This window comes from Dermacentor albipictus, chromosome 1, assembly GCF_038994185.2.
Source record: "Dermacentor albipictus isolate Rhodes 1998 colony chromosome 1, USDA_Dalb.pri_finalv2, whole genome shotgun sequence".
NCBI lineage: Eukaryota > Metazoa > Arthropoda > Arachnida > Ixodida > Ixodidae > Dermacentor > Dermacentor albipictus.
Window position 1 is genome coordinate 122,535,368 of NC_091821.1, and position 20,981 is coordinate 122,556,348.

The 20,981-nt window shown below is 45.7% G+C and overlaps 1 protein-coding gene and 1 long non-coding RNA gene across 3 annotated transcripts in view; one reads left to right on the top strand and one right to left on the bottom strand.

The window, feature by feature from the left end:
* Window positions 1-20,981, bottom strand: part of LOC135904815 (uncharacterized) — a 180,725-nt gene that overhangs the window by 74,311 nt on the left and 85,433 nt on the right. The window lies entirely within an intron of this gene.
* The window catches only part of LOC135904813 (neprilysin-like), a 79,853-nt gene that overhangs the window by 38,314 nt on the left and 20,558 nt on the right, over window positions 1-20,981 (top strand). The window contains exons 6-8 of one of the 2 annotated variants that reach the window (XM_065435793.1): window positions 1,071-1,181; window positions 8,281-8,556; window positions 20,165-20,595. In XM_065435793.1, the coding sequence (XP_065291865.1) occupies window positions 1,071-1,181; window positions 8,281-8,556; window positions 20,165-20,595 (818 nt within the window). The remainder of the gene's footprint in view (window positions 1-1,070; window positions 1,182-8,280; window positions 8,557-20,164; window positions 20,596-20,981) is intronic. The other variant, XM_065435794.1, reaches the window with a different exon arrangement.

Genomic DNA, 20,981 nt, shown 5'->3' on the forward strand with positions numbered 1-20,981 from the left:
TTCATCGTAACTGTTTGAATTGGGTACCGATCAATTCATGAAGCCATGCAAACGCGCATTTTCAGTGGTGCAGTTTACATGCACAGTCTCTCCGATTTGTAAGGCGCGTAATATTGCGCGGGTGTTGACCGCACGGCATGCCAGAGCCTCATGAAAGCGGGAAGCGGCGATATCGCCGATAATAGGCGCAAAGCACACTCAAATGCGAGCGTCGTCTGTTTCACTGTTGGCTTCAGCTACACAAACAAGTTACGCAAGGGAGTAGGCGCGTAGGGGGACTGCTGAAGCGTCTCTTCAAAGTTTCATTTTTCTTCTCTGTATGTTGAGAATGAAGGCAAGGATGATAAGGTGACACGAGGAAACGACGATGATGCAATAGGATGTACAGACACAGCAAAGCCAGTTTTGAGCTCCTGGAGGCTGTCGCAGAACGATGGACAGAACTGTTTTTCAGGTGATTTCGTCCTCAAATTATAAATAAACACAAAAGAAAGAACACATAGCGTTCGTGGTTTTGGGAAGCCGACCATCGGCTTCTGAAAACTATGCTGATCGTAGGCTTTCTATGACTTTCTTTTCTCTGTTGTCAACCTTGGTACCGAGGTGCTTAGCTGTCCGGCTTTCCTAATCAAACCCAAGCGAAGTGCTTGAAGAAGACTGGAGCAGTTTTTTAGCGAGAACAAGAAACGGCATACTACGACTGAAAAGTGATAAGACAAGACTATGGACTATTGTTCCCGATAGTCCAGACGCACACCGTTGGCAGAACGCCGGGCAGATGCAAATATATGCCATATATGCCGCAACATTGGCTTAAAGTTAACGGCAAATGGCCCCAAAATCACTTGTTTGGCGTAGGTGGTCGTATGTTCCACCGACCATTCGTTTTACAAACACCCCTTTGATTACTAAAATGGCCGTGTGTCACTTGGCAAGTCAAATCAATACTTCTGCAGTCAAGACACCGCCATAGTAGAGAATGTGGCTGTCTACTAAAATTTTGTGTGCACTAACATACCGACTCCTGCGCGCTTCAGGATAAAATGTTACTCTTTATTTCTTCGCCACAGCTATTATGCACATGGCAGAATCTGTTGGGTTAGACTACAGGAGCCTTCTTCAATCTGAAACGGTTGTGGCAAAGAATATATCAGCGTACACCAAGGGACAAGTGAATACAGGTGAGTTTCTCGTAATGAAGAAAAACAGCGGCAATTAATGACTCAGCTTCGCTGAATCCTACGATGTGAAAGTCTCCGCTTGCCATCTTACGAGGCATACACTGTGGTAAAACTGGATCCATATTTAAAAAAGAAATTTCTTTAGCGTGAAAATGTTTCCTCACTGACGGTGTGTGTGTGGGTGTGAAAACTTTTATTGAAATGGGGTCCGGAGGATCGACTTTTTAAGACAAGGCTCCCACGTTGGCACTGTCAGGCCAAACCCTTCAGCGACATCATGAGCCCTCTGGACAGCCCCTAGTTGGTCTTCAAACAATGGGCTTTGAATCCTTTTTTCCCACTGTGTCCGTTCTTCAACGAGGTTGGGGAGAGTCCCGGGACACCCCGCCAGCACATGTCTGATTCCAATGATATCATTGCAATCGTTGCAGTCCATCTTAATCTCCCTCTCTGGATACATTTTATTATTGTGGTACGGCGTGGGATATGTACATGTTTGCAGAAAGCGCAGTGACACTGCCTGAGCCCCGTTCAATTTTGAATGTGGCTATGGAAATTGACTGCGTCCCAAATAGTAATATTTGGTAATGTCATTGTAAATTATTAAGTGATCTCTATATTTCCTGGCTTGATGGTGAACGGCTCGGTTGTTACTGTCATGGTTAGCAAGTCCTCACGCCAAGTCATGAGCAACCTCATTGAGGTTTACCCGAGTCTCGTCCACTTAACCCATATGCGAAAGAAACCATCGGATTTCAGTTCTCATAATCCCAATGTTTTCGAAAAGTTTAGCAGTAAATCCAACTACGTAGCGTTGATCAAAATATTTTATAGCAGATTTTGAAGCACTGTAAATGCAGGCTCACTTATTACTCCTGATGACTAGAGCAATTGCTACTTGTTCCGCCGCCATGGGGTCCTTGGTAAAAATAGTGATAGCGTCTTGCCCCTTCCGTAATGGCCGTATATGCTTCTTTACTTTTTACCCACGCAGCATCAACTATAGCTGCCAGTTGGTTCAGCTCCTCTATTTCCCGCAAGAGTGCTGAGCTCTTGCCTTTCTCCTTTTGATAGTATATTCTGGATGCATGCTCCTGGGGACAGGGTTGGTTTTGATTTTATTCCTAACTTCAGTACTTAATTCTACTTCAGCCTCCATTGGGCTCCTTGATCTATTCAATTATACACCTATTGTCTGTAATATGTTCCTGCCAGCTCGTGTTTTTGTCAATCTGTCATGTTGCGCTAGCTGTTGGGCCTCCTTGATTTCTTCCAGTGTGTTGTGCGCCCCCTAGGCACATTAAAATTAAATTATGGGGTTTAACGTGCCAAAACCACTTTCTGATTATGAGGCGCACCGTAGTGGGGGACTCCGGAAATTTCGACCACCTGAGGTTCTTTGACGTGCCCCTAAATCTAAGTACACGGTTGTTTTCACATTTCGCCCCCATCTAAATATGGCCGCCGTGACCGGGATTCGATCCCGCGACCTCGTGCTGAGCAGCCCAACCCCATAGCCACTAAGCAACCATGGCGGGTCCTAAACTCATGAGTTTGTCGGTTGCAGCGTTACTCGGTATCCCTAGGGCAATTTTAACAAGCTTTCTGAGCATCACATTAAGTTCGTTAGGTTCTGCCTGCTTACATTTGAATAATCTAGCCACATAACTGAAGTGACAGAGAGCAAAGGCGTGTACAGCCTCAAAGCGCTATCTTCTCCTAAGCCTCTGCGTCTATTGGTAATCCTCTTTAGTAACCTAATGACTTCACTGTATCATTCGAGATATGTTCTATTTTTCTATAGTTAGCATTGTTTCCTTCTATGTGATACCCAAGAACCTTTCTTGAGCTAGCCATAGTGCGCATCCTTCATGAGTGTAAAGCACACTCTTGGCTCATCTTCCGGAATGTAACCTCTCGGTTTACGACCTTTTCTGCAATGTTTAATGACCAAGAGTTCTGATTTGGCTGCCGAAAATTTCAACCCCATGTCTTTCAGCGTGTTCGCTACAACATATAAACTTTCCTGTAATCTGGTCTCTGTCTGTCCTCTCTGTCTGTGCCTTGGCACTACATATGGTTATGTCGTCGGCGTATACCACACAATGTATTCCCTCAATTTTCTCCATTTTTTTGCAACCTTCAACATTGCTAAATTGAATAGCATAGGTGAGAGCACAGCCCCTTGTGGAGTGACCCTATTTCCCAAATTGTTAGCTTCTGATTTAAGCTCTCCCAGCACGAGTTGTGCAGTTCTCTTTTTAAGAAAGTGCTTAATCGTGTTAAAAAGTCTCTTACCTAATGCCATCTCCAAAGAATGCCAAGTATTACCTTATGCTTTATACGATCAAAAGCTTTTCCCACATACAATCCCAAAAGAGCTTTCGTATGCGCTGGGCTGGCCTGCATAAGTTCGCGTTTTATCAGTAGTATAGCATCCTGAGTTGACAGCCAGGGACGAAAGCCGATCAAGTTGTATGGGAGGATGTCGTTCAGCTCAATATATTTTGTGAGCCAATTTAGGATGACATGTTTGATAGCTTTGCCTAGACATTACGTTGAAAAAATAGGACGGAGATTGTTCAGAGTGAGTTGTTTGCCTGGTTTTGGTATGAGGATAGTATTGGCCACCCTCCATTCTTCTGAGTATACCCCTTTTCTCCAACATTCATTAAAATGTTCAGTTAGATAAGAAATTGATTCATCATCTAGATTTCTTAATATCTTGTTCGTTATTCCGTCAGGTCCGGCCGCCGATCTACCATTATTAGACTGTGAAGAGCCGCCCTGACTTCACTATCAGTGAAGTCCTGGTCAAGTTCTTCACATATGCCTCCCGTATATTAGGGGCTCTCGTCTCCTTCGTTTGGTTGTTTAAGTGGGAGATATATCCTGGCTTTCCTGATGAACCAACTTAGCTGTAGCTGTTCTTTTCCTTGTCCTTGTTTCATTCTCGTTGAGCAAGTGCTTGAGGAGGTTCCAGTTACCTCCATGTTTGAGTCTACCATCAGCCGAGTTACAGATCTCATCCCACTGTTGCTTCACGAATGTTTTCGAATGATCATCAATTTCTCTGTTTAATTGCGCAAATTTTTTCCTTAGCCTTCTGTTAAGTCTTTGCGTTTTCCATCTCTGTACTATAGCCTGTTTGGCCTCAATCAGATGCGCTAGCCTGCTGTCCATAGCCTCAATATCTTCCTCTGTCCCGATTCCTTTAGTGTCCTCTGACGTCCTCTCTGAGTTGGATGACCCATGTCTGAAAGGGCTCCTGCTCGGCATCTAAAGGCACCTCTTCTGTTCACCCTGATTTTCCTGAACTGATCCCAATCAGTGAATTTGAAGACTCTAGTTTCCTGTTTCGGTATGTGTATGGCTATGTGTACGATATAATGATCGCTGCCGAGATCCATGTTTGAATTTTCGCAATTAGCTCCTCTTGAGTTGTTTACAAAACTGAGATCTGGTGTGGAGTCCCTGCTTGTGGACGTGCCACAACGGGTGGGATACTCCGGATCAGTAATTAAGCATAGATCCATAGATCCATAGACCCAGATCCATAGTGAGACTCCATGGCTCCTTTTCTTTCTTTGTGTTCCAAGTGTATCCCCATGTGTGTGATATCCCCATGTGGAGCATTAAAGTCCCCTCCAATAATGAGCGGGGAATTTCTGGCAACAGAAAGCACGTTGTTGAAGAGTGCTCTAAACCTCTGTCTCCTGTCGTTAGGACTGCTTGAAATATTCAAGCAGAAAATGCTTTGCGTCTTGCCTCTGTTCCTTTTAAGTATTATCTCAGCTAGAATAAATTCAAACCAGGAATGTATAAGATGAATATCACGCTCAATGTACGGAAACTTTTTGTCGATGAGGGTCGCCAACCCCCTCCCCATTTATTTATCTCTACATATCACCTTGCACCCAGTAGGCATAATTTCGTCCGCTAAGGTTTCCCCAAGGATTACCTTTGGCCTGGCCTCAGATGACCTGATCACCTGTCGCAGTGCTGCTTTCTTGTGGTGGAACACGCGACAATTCCATTGCCACACGTTAAATCCATGATTACTGTCCATTGTTATTAGGTGACGCTGCCTTTCTATTACTCGCTATTTTCCTCTTTGTGATGGCCCCCGACATTCCAGGAATCAATTTTACACTATCAGCCTCCGACGGCAGATACTTATCGTCGTCAACCCCTTGCGCCTCAATCTTGCTAAGTCCTTTCTCCGCAGTTAACCTCCATTTCCACAATTTGACCAGTTTAATGTTAGTCGCTTACACTGTATCTCCTATCGCTTTAATTTCCTCTTTTATTTGACTGAGGGCTGAGAAGACTGAATCATCCTCGGAGCACTTTTTAGGGACAGGGTAGCTGTATTCCCCTGGATCACTGTTTTTGCTTACAGGTATATCTATCTGTACACTAGCATGGCTCGACTGCTCTTTTTTACGAAGTTCTACTACTTGCCTGGTCAATTCTTCATTAGTTTTTCTTTGAAAAGTTACTTCTTTAAATAGTTGCTCTATTCTGGCCATCATTGTCACCAGCCACAGCCGCCGAGACGCCCCCAGCAACCCTCACCGTACCTTTCACTGGATCGTGTCAACCCACGTGGTTCCTGGCGTCTTTTACTCGCCAGGTGTTGAGCCCCTTTCCACGAAGCGCATATGCGCTTCCCTTCTCTTGGAGCCGCTTCTCTCCATCGATAGTGAACGATGCCGGCATCTGGTGTGACTCCTGGAGCGTGAGCGCTTCCTGTGCTCGGGGCGATGGTTGGGTGCCAGCTGTTGCGCTTCCGACTGCGCTCTTATTGACGACTGAGTCTTGTTGCACCTTCTTCGACGGAGTCGTAGGACGTAAGGGATTTGAAATCTTTGCTTGCGAAACTTGTCGCCGGTAGGGTGATCGCCTTCACAATATTTACACTTAGGCACACACATATGTTCATCTCCTGGGTTGCGAGTTCCACATCCCCTGCATTGAACAAAGTCAGGTGCTGGACACACATCAGAGCGGTACCCGACCCTTTTGCAGTTGAAACAGACATCGAATTGCTTTCTGTAAAGGTAGCATCTCACTACTGTGGATTCATATCTGGCAAAATTGGGCACATTGAGTCCATCGAAAAGTACAATGACCGATCCCGACGTCTTGATGCGCTTGGCCGCCAGCGCAAGAAGGTTCAAGCCATGCACGATATTTCTTGTAGTCATAGCTTGCGAGTCTCTAATGTCCAGTTTTCGGATGACACCTTTGCACGCGGTATGTTTTGTATGCATTGACCTCGTATACCGCTTCCATAATCTTGAAGGACTTGATTCTAACGTACTTCGTGGTATTTTCGAGCTTAGGTGTGCTGACTACGATGATGTTTTGAGTGAAGTTTGGGCAGACATCTCCACGGGCCTCCTCTTCCGTTAGGCTTGACGCCTCAATGACTGTGGTACCAATCGCGGGGGTGATAACCTTGTTCAAATTAAGTTCTCCTCGAGGTCATGTAATGATCTTTCCGTGCTCCTCAGGCAGTTGAGGCATCCTTGAAGCTTTGTTAACCCGATTCTTAACCGTTTTACTGACGGTGGTTCCCTTGACGCCATGCTTTCGTTGATTACTTGGCTATGTGCTCTCCTCATCCACAGCCTTTGTGGTAGTTCATGGTTCTCGGCCAGCCACTACTTGCCAACCAAAGTCGTCTTGAGCATTGTTTCCTTCATTTCCAGTAAAATCTTCATCTTCCATGTTTGTATACGCCATGCCTGCGGGCATGTGGGCTTACTAGGCCCAACAAAGGCCCTTCTCCTCACTAAGCTTAGCTTGGCTAAGCCTAACTCGTCGTGTAGGAGCAGCAAAAGTCCCGTGAAATTGTGAAAATGTAAACCCCTCCTCGAAGCTTGGTGTCAGTCGATTCGCCGTCGCTGCGCGGATCCACTTATATGCTTTTTTTCGTTGTACTCTCAAAATTGGCCAGCGGAACATAAAAAAAAACTGGAGCCGATGCGTCCAAGTTTGCACTGCTCGGCGCTTCTTCCTTTCTCACCGGGGGTGCCCAGTCTATCTTTATCGTTATTACTGCAGAGAGTTATCTTTTCGTCCACTTTCATTTCCCCCATTACATCATTATTTTCACATTTCAATTAAAGATAACAATTATCTTCCCTTATTATTTTATCTGGCTTAATTGTCTATCAATTCGTATGATTGTGATAACCAAGAAATTGAGACCCTCGGATCCCCTTATTCATATATCCACCATTATGGCTAATTCTGTTCGCTTTGCACATGTGTACGACAGCTCTAACTTTTTATCCTATATAGCCTCTTCGAAATGTAGGCAGAAAATGAATTCGCGTTTGTGGGCTAGTGGCTGAGGCAGATACTGGCAACAGGTTTGAGGAATTACAGCTATAATTATGTAATGACTCGTCGCAGAGGCTCGTGGATATGACATTCTGCTGCGAAGCACGAAGTCACGGCTTTGACTCTTGGTCCCAGCGGGCGCTTTGCGATTGAGGTGGAATCCAAAGCGTTCCTGCACTGCATTTTTCGTGCCCATTAAATAATCCCAGGTTGTCGTAATGAGTCCAGAGCACCTTGCTACGGCATCTTGAATAGCCTATGTATTGCTTTGGGAGATTAAACCGCACAATTTTCTCATGGGCAGGTACAGCCTGTGCCATTGCAGAGCAAATAGCCCGGTAGTATGGCAGTCACATCAACAACGCGTGCACTCGCCCTGTCGGTTAATTAAACTCTAATACAAAAGCAAACGCAACATCTTTACTCCATTTCCGATGCTATGTTCGCGTGCCCTTCTCATTGCGTGCAAATACCACGCTGTGGTCGTAGTTAAATGTTTGCCCTGCATGTGCATGCTGTGCGTTTTAAGACAAATTCTTTTGTCGAAATGTTGGCTGCAGTCAGAAGCTTCGTATGGTAACCAATTGTTAGTCATATGGACCGCATTTTACGCTGGGAATGTAGCGCGGGATTCGCGCGCTACTAGGCGCGCGGACGCCACGTCTAAATTACGCTCAAAACACGCTGCATGCAATCGCAGGCTTAGCGCTAAGTATGGCCGCGAGAGCACATATGCGTTTTGTAGACAGGTGGCTGCGACTGCTTGCCAAGTACGGATCGTACGGCGGAGATGACCGCGTCGTGGTGCAAGCGGCCGGGCTCAAGTTCCTGACACGGTTGCTCAGAGAGTCCGGCACGGAAGGCGTCCGCCGACTGCTCTCCTGGAGCCTGGTTCGCCAGTGGGCGCCCTTGGCCGATGGCAGCCTCGATTCAGAGGGTCCCTGGGCGCGCAACGTGAGCTGCGTCGAGACGGTGATGGCGGTGCTTAAGCTGCCGTTCCTGGCGCGCGTCCTTTTCCACAGTAAGCAGTGAAATATTGACATTTTCAGTTTTTTACTCCTGCGACCTTGAGTGCTGCAGACGTTGGTGGTTGGTACAGATACGTACATTCCAACCTCTCGGTCAACCGTTCAAAATGGCCTATGTGGGCATGATTTGTCTCTTTCGTTAAGCGTGAATCTATTTCATTTAGCAGGGTCGCAGACGGAAATAACAGTGGTCAAAGCGGCTTGGAAAGAAATCCGATTATTTCCATGCTCACAATGTAAGCAACATGATTTTGGCGGGAACGTGATAATAATGCAGCGCTTTATGTTACGATACATTTAAACACACACACTCACACAATGCAGAAAATTTTCTTCCAGACTGGAAGTATGTGTTAATGATGTAGTCAGTGGCGTAGCAACAGGGGGGGCCGGGGGCCCCGGGTGCAAGGGGCCAGTGGGGGGGGCGTGTCATATACGCCTGAAGACACCCCTCTTTCCGCCGGCTTGACTGGGCGCAAATGACAAAGAATGCTTCGGTATCCAGTAGCCTGAGCTCATGCACCCGATGCGCTGCGCCGCAGAATTGTCGGCTGCAGCTCTATCCACACCCCACGAAATAATTGCACGAATGTGCGGGCTGAAAAAATTTAATTCGCGAAATGGTCTCTAAACTCGCCTTAGCGGAACGTTTCATGTGGGGTGCGCTCGCGCTGTGCGTTCATGCTGGGAGCAGGAGTCGCTAAGCATACAGTGAGGCATTGTAAGGCGTTGGGGCTCTTGGGTTCCTCTTCCGTTCAGAACGCACACTGAAGACGAACAAAGACAGCAGCAAAAGGGCGTTCAACCAGCTCGCCCGGCGCTCGCGTTTACGGCGAAGCGTTCGTTGAGAGCGACGTTGCATAAGTGGGGCCGTCAAAAGTCGCGAATGGGATTCTCTGGATCGTCTACAGACTCGGTTCGGCCGAAGACTTTGGCGGCGCATGACTCGACAGGCTGTAGTCGCGGGCCAGCCATGATGTCCGGCTCGCTTTCACTTCCCCTCTCCCGCTCGCTCTGAGAAGCCGCTGCAAAACCTGCCGCTATGTTTCACGCTTTCCTTCTTACCCTCGAAAGTTTCAGAAATCTGTTGTTGTGGGACTTCATGTCACAAGTACAGCGTCTGTATCAGCTGCACAGAATTTTATCAAAAAGAAAGGCGAATTTTGTAAGGATATTTCCCGATCGAGATTCTATGAAGTTGTTTTTTTTGTGATTACTAGGAACTCGGTAGCGCGAAAAATATGCCAGATAAGTAATAACCATATCCTTAATAATCCCTTAATTAGTACTTATAGAGGAAGCACTTCAATTCGAGATTTGAGGACTCAAAGTCGTATTATTAACTCAACAAAAACTTCTTAAACAAAATCGTTTTGGGTGCTACAACCTAGAGTACTTTGGCACTGCGGACGACGCCCAGTATATGGCAGCAGCGAAAGAAATATGACATGGTGAACCAGTGAGGTTGATCCCTTAATCCTCTCCATTGCGGGTGCAGACCAACAGTAGTGCAAGCTTTCGCTGGCACGGGCTTCATCGCGGCCTTTTCTTTATTTTTTTTTTGTGGTGGCGCCAAGAATCGACGCGAAGCGGGCTCTATTTTGTTCCCAATCTTGCGGTGGTACCGCAGCTCGGATAATCACGCTTGTCCGTATAGCAGCAAATGAGAACAAGGCTTTATTGATCAGAATGAAGAGAACTCGTCATTGTCATAGCATTCGCGCCCGCGCAGCGGAGAGGCAGGTTGCGTTTTCTAATAGGGTGGGGAGATCAGCGTCACTGACAAACAATTTAATTTTCGTTTTCGTTCAGGGCTGCCCACAGACAAAATACTGCGTGCCATAGTTCCCTACGATGATTTTTGTGAAGTTGTTGTAGGGTAAGATATGAATGTCGGGCTTCAATTTTGGTAATTAAAATTGTCGGGCTTCAAATTGGTAATTAAAACTTTATTATAAAGATATTTTTTGTTACTTGTTGCGTGAGTCATATTTTCCACGATGCCGCATTTGTATTGGCTGCCAAGCCTTACAGTCCGACAGAAGATGTGCACATGGGCTTATCACACGTTATCAGTGCAGCACCCTGTGTTATTTGGTGCAGGAAAAACAGCGTGTATATTTCCTGCATTTGCAATCTGTGGGAAAGAAATCGAAGGAGAGGGGGACCCGGGGAACGTGCGCGGTATCCAAGGTGGTTGTACTGGAGCTAAACTCGGAAATTGTCGATATCCTCGCCTTCCTCGACTACATCAGGGTGGGGGGGGGGGGAAGGGGGCGACAAAAGACCTATGGGCCCCGGGTGCAAGACGACCTAGCTACGCCACTGGATGTAGTACCCCTAGATATATGAACTGAAAATTTACTGCACGGTCTGTTCAGAAATAAGGAGCATTTAAAAAGGTTGTGACTAAAGGTACGTCTGATGCATCCGATCAACTTTTTTGAGGTACGTTAGACAGATCCAGCAGTTTGTTTTATCAGAGTGCGTTCGATATATTCTGTTTGTTTTTATATGTTTCACGTTATGATACATCAAGCATAAGCACACGGAATCGTTAATTACGCGCCTCCCTCGCGTCAACCTTCCAGCTGTGTGTGCTGCAGTGTTGCGCTCCTGAGTGAACGCAGCCGGCCATATGGCGTGCTCACCCCTGCTGCAACAACTGCCGCATCTTGTTTCGCAGCTTTGACGCGCGCTTTCACACAAAGAAAAACGCATTCCATTCCCGGCCTCTCGATGCGCTACTTTTTTATTATACATAAACGATTTGCCCCTTCACTGCTCTTCTAACATCCGTCTCTATGCTGATGACTGCGTTCTATATGAAGTGATTAAATCTTCTAATGATCAAAATCGCCTTCAAGAGTCGTTTTCTAGGTTTTGCGATTGGTGTAACACTTGGCAAATGAACATTAATTTCAATAAAACAATTCTGGTGTCTTTCTGCAACAAATCTTACCCCTCCCTTTTCAGTTACTCGTCCAATGGCCGTACAGTAGATAAGGTTTCTGAGTATAAGTATCTTGGTGTCATTTTTACGCATAACATGTCATGGTCCAAACACATTGACTACATATGCAGTAAAGCACTAAAAAAATTAGGTTACTTGAGGCGAACGCTAACCCGATCTCCTAAAGACACAAAGTTATTAATGTATAAATCTCTAATCCACCCTGTTCTTGATTATGCATCTGTAGTTTGGAGCCCGCATAAGCAGGTAGAGATTAATAAACTAGAGGCTTTACAGAAAAAAGCTGTGCGATTTATATGTCATCGTTACGATCGCGACTTTTCGCCCTCTTCAACACTTTCTTCCTTGAACCTAAACACGCTCTCTTCTCGTCGCCGTGTCGAATCATTAAAATTCTTGCATTCCATTGTCAATTCTTTAGTTAGGCTCTCAAATGATAATTACATTAACTTCGCGCCGGGATCATCAACGAGAAGACATCATGACCTAAACTTAATACCCTACTACGCACGTACTAACATGTTCAAATTCAGCTTTTTTCCCCGCTCAATCGAAGACTGGAATTCATTACCTGGGTCCATTCGCTCATGCTCATCCCAAATTTTTGCAACCGCCATCCCAGATGCATAATCATGGGTATGGGCATAATCAGGCATGGGTATGCCTGGCAGCATTTGTATAACTTCTTGTGTATTCTTTCATCAGTGCTTTTTTGTAAAAGTGTTCACTTGTATTTTTGTGTATTTTCCTTTCATCTGTGCTCTTTAAAAGTCTTCACTTGTGTTTACCGCTGTATTCTCCAATGAATTTTCTGTACATTTTTTTAACCCACTCCTGCTATAGCGCTAATTGCGCTGCAGTATGTATTAATAAAATAAATAAAAAATATAACAACGTGTGCTGCTTCAAAATGGAAGACTAATGCAATTACGGTCCGCAACCGATCCACTTGAGTGATTAGTGGAAATACCTCCGTGTTTCAGCTGTTGTTCGCGTATTTCGCGATGACCAACATCTTGAAGGCGAAACGGCGATGTACAAATTACCAGAAACTTCAACTAACCCGAAGCAGCCAAGCGCCACTCTTCACCCCACATTTAGCTCCGCTGATTGCCTCTTCAAGTCGCCTCCTGCATTTTTCATTCGCGAATAGGCGCGACTGCCGTTTCGCTTTGTCGCTCGCAAGCAGTTCCTTTTTGACGCTTCCGCGGAAGATTGTGCTTTACTCATACTGCCACGCACACCACTGACAAAAACAGAAATCACTAGCGCGTGTAGGCGGCGTCATTTGAGACGTCGTACTTCGGCATCCGTTCAAAAGCATACTTGGCTCTGTCGATGCACATTTATAGTTTGATGTTGCTCAGTCTACTTAAAGTACTGAATGCTGCAGGTCCTGCGCAAACACGAGGAAGAGTCTGCGTGCAGTCGCATCACTTTGATGCCAAGCAGTGCTAGCGTGGCTGAGGGCTCGCTTTTCTAGCGAAACACGTTTAGAAGTGGCTGTAGGCGTTCAGTTAGTTAGAGATTAGAATACTTCAAGTGCACACGAATTGGCCTTCGGAAAAGGCGAAATCAACACAAACGATGCGTCACATACCTCAACAGTTTGCAGTAAGTGTTTAATATTACGAGCACAGAAGGGATTCGAAGTTGCCCTTTCCTAGCTTTGCGGTAACATCTCCGATTGCTATATACGCTGGGTACTCGGGTTCAATACCAGATAAATATAATTTTTCTTCAATTTTTTTTTATTCTCCTACGCCAGATTGCTTCACGTGGCAAAAAACATTTTTGCTTCTTACATCTGACAAAGGCAACATCACGGCAAGCAGTTCGCGACCTCACCACTGCCCGACAGCCGCATCCCTCGGACCGTCGGGACATATGCTTAAACGTATGTTCCGACATATATTGCACTGTTCTCCCATGTGCACTACTGTACACTATTGCACACTATTGTACAGTGCCATTCGAGTGCAAATGCAAAAACAACGAAATAAATGCATTTGAACACATGACCCGACAGTCGAATAGATGTGGCTGCCGAGAGGTAGTGAGGACTGCTTGCTGTCATCTTGCCATTGTCAGATGTAGTAACCATTGTCAAATGCAAGTCAGATGGATAAAGTTAAAGAGCGTGCCTCAATTGCGGGCTTTGCTGAAAAAATACTAATACACACGCTCGAAAGTGCGTGCTTTTGACCTCTTGTTTACATCTGATGTTTTGATTTATTTATGCGCTAACACTTCAACAATCCAAGTGAGTGGCAAGTGGCATGATGCTGAACGATAGAATGACAACACTGCTGATTAAAGTATTGACGCAAGCAGGATATATTCTACACGATGATAACGAGAAAAATGTATATATAGAGTCGAGCAGGTCAGGTAGCATATAAGAAAGACGACCAGTGGTTTGTCGGAGTAATACAATGGATACCAAGAGAAGGAAAATAAGGATCCCAGAGAACGATAATTATATTAAACTAAAGAATTAAGAAATTTGGCTTATATGGTGAGCTCTCAATATAAAAGACAGATCTATGGGGGAAGGCTTCATCCTGCGGTAGCTGCTGGTGATGACTTTAGGGAATTGAGTTCTTATCTCGGCTTTTAGCGGCTTTCAGACAACCTTTCGCAACGTCGTTAGTTTCGTAGAGGTGCGGATAGCCTATGGTGGTCTCGTAGAGTGTTGCTGTTTTCGTACGGCCTCGAGTAACTCTCCAAGTGCCGTGTGTCTGGGCGAATTTCGGTGAAAGCTTTCTTCGCCACTCAATAAATAGGAAAGGGAAAGAAATGAAACGATAAAAAATTCGAATTGCGTTAACATTTTGTATTTCGGCACAAGATCCTTTTATCCCCAACCGGGCACTCTACACAATGGGTTATCGGCGCCTAAGCCCACCGACAGCGCACGTTTCCACAGGCGGCGGCTACTTTAGAACCGCCTGGCGAGTCTCAGAGGAAAATGGAGCGTGTCGGTCTCATCGGCAATGAGCAGCAAAAGAGAAGTGTTAATAAACGTAGTGGCTCGTCCATGTTTTTCATGTGCTACTTATATCTAATCAGTAATAGCAATGACCAACGGAACAGGATTTCGTCCCACCAGAACACATCTCTGTGGTTGAAATTTGTACCCTGCTATGAAAGCGATATGAAGTATGGTGAGGTAGTTTCTGGTGTTGATTTTTGTAGGACAAGGATGTGCGAATACTTGTGTTCTCGGCACATGGCCAAGCCGATATCCTATGTTTATAACTGCAATTGACAGTTGTGCGGGCTTAGCTACACGAAGCTGTACGACTGCATGGTCCGCTTTGAGTGCATATACAGCCGTGGTGGCTCAGTAGCTATGGAATTGTGCTGCAGAGCACGAGGTCGCGGGTTTGGCTCCCAGGTGTGGGGGTCGAATTCCAAGGAGGGGGCGGTGGAACTCAAAGACGCTTGTGTACTGTGCCGTGGATGCGCGTCATAAAACCCCACGTGCTGAAAGTTTATCCGAAGCCCCCACGACGGGCGCGCCTCATATCCCAATTGTGCAGCTTTGGAACATAACATTCCACAATTTCAGTTAACTTAAATGCGTACAGCGGGGCGAACAGTCAGGCATTGGTTTTGACTCCACTTAATGAATTAAATGAGTCACGGAGCCCTTGGTGGCTACTGTCTCGTGAGTTCTCGTTCGGCACGTATATGGCGAGATAGAGTGCGACTTCTATCTATGCTCACGACTCTCGACTGTGGTCCCGCAAGCGTGGTGATCAAACCTCAACAGATTTCGTGATAGGACAGGCAGTAGTAATCGCCGCATAACCCACTTAGTGTTTCGGGTATACGTTGAATGTACCCTGTACGGTGCCAGATACCTCATAATGTAGTGGATGAAGTGTTTTCTGACTATTCAGTGATTTTTCTTACGCATCGAGCCCTCCGCCGCAAGTCTTAAGCTTAGGATTATGAGGACGATAGACAAGACCAGAATGCAGAGAAAGCAGTAAACTATTCTGTCTGATTGATAACGACGGCGTCATGTCATCACCATCCTCATCAGCCTGGCGGCACCCACAGCAGGGCAAAGGCCTCTCCCATACTTATCCAACTACACCGGTCATGTGCTAATTCCGGCCATGTTGTCCCTGCAAACTTCTTGATCTCATCCGTCCACCTAACCTTCTGCGGCCCCCTGGTACGCTTCCATTCTCTTGGAATCCAGTCTGTAACCCTTAATGACCACCGGTTATCTTCCCTCCTCATTACATGCCCTGCCCATGGCCATTTCTTTTTCTTGATTTCCACTAAGATGTCACTAACCCGCGTTTGTTCCCTCACCTAATCTGCTCTTTTATTACCCCTTAACGTTACACCCATCATTCTTCTTTCCATAGCTCGTTGCGTCGTCCTCAATTTAAGCAGAACCCTTTTCGTAAGCTTCCAGGTTTCTGCCCCGTACGTGAGAACTGGTAAGACACAGCTGTTATACACTTTTCTCTTGAGGGATAATGGCAACCTGTTGTTCATGATCTGAGAATGCCTGCCAAACACACTTCAGCCCATTCTTATTCTTCTGATTATTTCTGTCTCATGATCCGGATCTGCCGTCACTACCTGCCCTAAGTAGATGTATTCCCTTACTACTTCCAGTGCCTCGCTGCCTATTGTAAATTGCTGTTCTCTTCCGAGACTGTTAAACATTACTTTAGTTTTCTGCAGATTAATTTTTAAACCCACTCTTCTGCCTTGCCTCTCCAGGTCAGTGAGCATGCATTGCAGTTGATCCCCTGAGTTACTAAGCAAGGCAATATCATCAGCGAATCTCAAGTTGCTAAGGTATTCTCCATCAACTTTTATCCCCAATTCTTCCCACTCCAGGTCTCTGAATACTTCCTGTAAACATGTTGTGAATAGCATTGGAGAGATTGTATCTCCCTGTCTGACGCCTTTCTTTATTGGGATTTTGTTGCTTTCTTCGTAGAGGACTACGGTGGCTGTGGAGCCGCTATAGATATCTTCCAGTATTTTTACATATGGCTCATCTACACCCTGATTCCGTAATGCCTTCATGACTGCGGAGGTTTCGACTGAATCAAACGCTTTTTCGTAATCAATGAGGCTATATATTAGGGTTGGTTATATCCGCGCATTTCTGTATCACCTGACTGATAGCGTGAATATGGTCTATTGTTGAGTAGCCTTTACGAAATCCTGCCTGGTCCTTTGGTTGACAGAAGTCTAAGGTGTTCTTGATTCTATTTACGAATTCCTTAGTAAATAATTTGTGGACAACGGACAGTAAACTGATCAATCTATAATTTTTCAAGTTATTTGCGTCCCCTTTCTTATGGATTAATATTATGTAGGCGTTCTTCCAAGATTCCGGTAAGCTCGAGGTCATGAGGCATTGCGTATACAGGGTGGCCAGTTTTTCTAGCACGATATGGCGACCATCCTTCAACAAATCTGCTGTAACCTGATACTCCCCAGCTGCCATCCCCGTTTGCATAGTTCCCAAGGCTTTCTTTACTTCTCCCGGCGTTACTTGTGGGATGTCAAATTCCTCTAGACTATTCCCTCTTCCATTATCTCCGTGGGTGCCAATGGTGCTGTATAAAACTCTATAGAACTCCTCAGCCACGTGAACTACCTTATCCATATTAGTAATGATATTGCTGGCTTTGTCTCTTAACGCATACATTTGATTCTTGCCTATTCCTAGTTTCTTCTTCACAGCTTTTAGGCTTCCTCCGTTCCTGAGAGGATGCTCAATTCTATGCATATTATACTTCCTTATGTCAGCTTTCTTACGCTTGTTGATTAACTTGGAAAGTTCTGCCAGTTCTATTCTAGCTGTAGGGTTAGAGGCTTTCATACATTGGCGTTTCTTAATCAGATCTTTCGTTTCCTGCGATAGCTTACCGGTATCCTGTCTAACGAAGTTGCCACCGACTTCTATTGCACAGTTTTTAATGATGTCCATAAGACTGTCGTTCACTGCTTCAACACTAAGGTCCTTTTCCTGAGTTAAAGCCGAATACCTGTTTTGTAGCTTGATCCGGAATTCCTCTATTTTCCCTCTTACCGCTAACTAATTGATCGGCTTCTTATGTACCAGTTTCTTCCGTTCCGTCCTCAAGTCTAGGCTAATTCAAGATCTTACCATCCTTTGGTTACTGCAACGCACCTTGCCGAGCACGTCCACATGTTGTTTAATGTTAAGTTTATCGCAGAGTATGAGGTCTACTTCATTTCTAGTCTCGCCATTCGGACTTCTCCACGTCTACTTTCTGTTATCCCGCTTGCAGAAGAAAGTATTCATTATCCGCAAATTACTCCGGTCTGCCAACTCTACCTATAGCTCTCCGCTGCTATTCCTGTAACATATGCCACATTCCCCCACTGACTTGTCTCCAGCCTGCTGCTTGCCTACCCTGGCACTGAAGTCGCCCATCAGTATAGTGTGTTTGGTTTTAACTTTAACCATCGGCGATTCCACGTCTTCATAGAAGCTTTCGACTCGTTGGTCTTCATGTATGCAAGGGCGTAGACTTGTACGACGTTCAATTTATATCTTTTATTAAGTTTCAGAACAAGACCTGCTACCCTATCGTTAATGCTACAGAATTCCTGTATGTTACCAGCTATATCCTTATGAATCAGGAATCCGACTCCTAGTTCTCGTCTCTCTGCTCAGCCCCAGGAGCACAGGACGTGCTCGCTTTTAAGCACTGTATTTGCTTCTTTTGTCCTCCTAACCTCACTGAGCCCTATTATATCCCATTTACTGCCCGCTAATTCCTCCAATAGCGCTGCTAGACTCGCCTCACTAGATAACGTTCTAGCGTTAAACGTTGCCACGTTCAGATTCCAATGGCGGCCTCTCCGGACCCAAACATTCTTAGCACCCTCTGCTGCGTCACAGGTCTGATCGCCGCCGTGATCAGTTGCTTCGCAGCTGCTGGGGACTGAGAGCCGGGGTTTGATTGTTGTATTCATATAGGAGGCTGTGGACAAGTGCTACACCAGGGTGGCCAATCCTGCTCTGGTGTGGGAGTGCGTTACGGGTTCTGGTCACCGGGATCAGGCCGCACTCCAGGCCTGTATATGCAATTTTATGAACAGGCGGATTTTTTTTATCCGGTAGGAAATTGCGCGGCGTCGGGATTCGAACCACCGTCCTCTTGCACGCGAGGCGGATGCTGTACCTCTACGCCATCGCTGCATCCCGATGTGGGATAGAGCATGATTTGTTGAATATTTTTTATGTATTACACAGATTAAGTGCACCGAATGCTGGCTGCTTATTTTACATTCAACATCTACTCTACTGTTTACAGGCGCTTCAAGTCATCTGTAAAAAAATAAAAATAACGTACGTGCTTTGTATTATTAAACTGTTAATGACAAAGGCGCCTACGCATTCTGGTGTCTGCCAGCAGTTTCAATACCTCATGTATTATACGGGCGTCTTCATGATAAACTTTTTAAGCAACGTTCTTTTTACGAAGCGCTCCTTTTACACTTCAATGGAGCACGTCTTTCCACAGACAAATCTTCGAACGCTTCGGCGTTTCCCGGGTTGTTGGCGCATCATCGCACGCAATTATATCTGTTGCTATTTGCTTCATAGTTACTGTATAGCTCCTGACTGTAACTCACTCACTCACTCACTCACTCACTCACTCACTCACTCACTCACTCACTCACTCACTCACTCACTCACTCACTCACTCACTCACTCACTCACTCACTCACTCACTCACTCACTCACTCACTCACTCACTCACTCACTCACTCACTCACTCACTCACTCACTCACTCACTCACTCACTCACTCACTCACTCACTCACTCACTCACTCACTCACTCACTCACTCACTCACTCACTCACTCACTCACTCACTCACTCACTCACTCACTCACTCACTCACTCACTCACTCACTCACTCACTCACTCACTCACTCACTCACTCACTCACTCACTCACTCACTCACTCACTCACTCACTCACTCACTCACTCACTCACTCACTCACTCACTCACTCACTCACTCACTCACTCTAAAGCTCCTGACTGGAAGGTTAGCATTATCATTGAAAATGAATGTGTATAATAAGTGCAATTTACCGGTGCTGACATATGGGGCAGAGACTCGGAGAATGACAAAAAAACTTGAGACCGTGCAAAGAGCGATGGAACGAAGAATGCGCGGCATGACGTAAGAGACAGAAAGAGAGCGGTTTGGATAAGAGAGCAAACGCGTATAGCCGATATTCTAATGGAAATTAAGAGAAAAAAATCAAGCTGGGCAAGTCATGTAATGCGCAGGTTTGATAACCGTTGGACCATTAGGGTTACAGAATGCGTACCAAGAGAAGGGAAATGCAGTCGAGGGCGGCAAAAGACTAAGTGAAGCGATGAAATAAATAAATTCGCGGGCGCTAGTTGGAATCGGTTGGTGCAGGACAGGGGTAATTGGAGATCGTAGGGAGAGGCCTTCGTCCTGCAGTGGGCATAAAATAGCCTGGTGATGATGATGATAATTATTCTAATTATGGGAGTACATTACTATATACCTTAAAAAATTCCCTCATTTCATTTGCTGATGTATTGCCTTTGTTTTCCCACAGGTGTATCAAAAGACCGACTAAGGGACGCTAGCTCATTGGCGAGAAAGATGCACAGCACGTTCTCCAAAATGCTTGAAAACTCATCGACGTTCCAAGGAGAGCCGAAGCAGAAAATTATGGACAAATTGGCCAAGCTGAAAGTAGTCATCGGCTATCCTGAAGCAGTCAACACAACCAAGAAAGTGGACGCTCTCTATGCCGGACTCACCTTGTCGGGAGCAACTCTATTCGAGAATTGGCTTGAGGCCTCCAAGTACAAACAGAAGATTATTTCCAAGGATCGCGAGACTATGCTGTTCGACGCAACGTCGGCCATGGTGTTTTATGACGCAATGACAAACCAGGTGATCGTCCCAGCTGGGGCACTGCTGCCACCGCTCTTGTACAGCCCAGAGGGGGCTCCTGCTTACAATTACGGCAGCTTGGGACAAGTGAGTTTCCTGTGCAACTTGATTTTAAGTGTCCTAGGGACAGGCTTCCTCGCACTAAGGTGAGGAATCCTTTAGCCATTGATATTAGCGAAGAGGAAATATCGGGGACTTTTATGCAAGGCTTGAAGGAGAAATCTGATGACTGGCTGGCCATACCACTCAACATTATCAATGACATTACGAATAATACCACAGCGACAAGTGCGAATGGAGCATAAAAAATAATATTTGAATATGACATGTACACGCTCACGCGGTCAGTTGTAAACCAAGGAACACGCGCTTCCACTCTGCGAGCCGCGCGGCAAAGTAATCGACGCGGAAGCACACGGGTACCAGTGATGTCGTGTAACAACAACAACAACAACAACAACAACAACAACAAC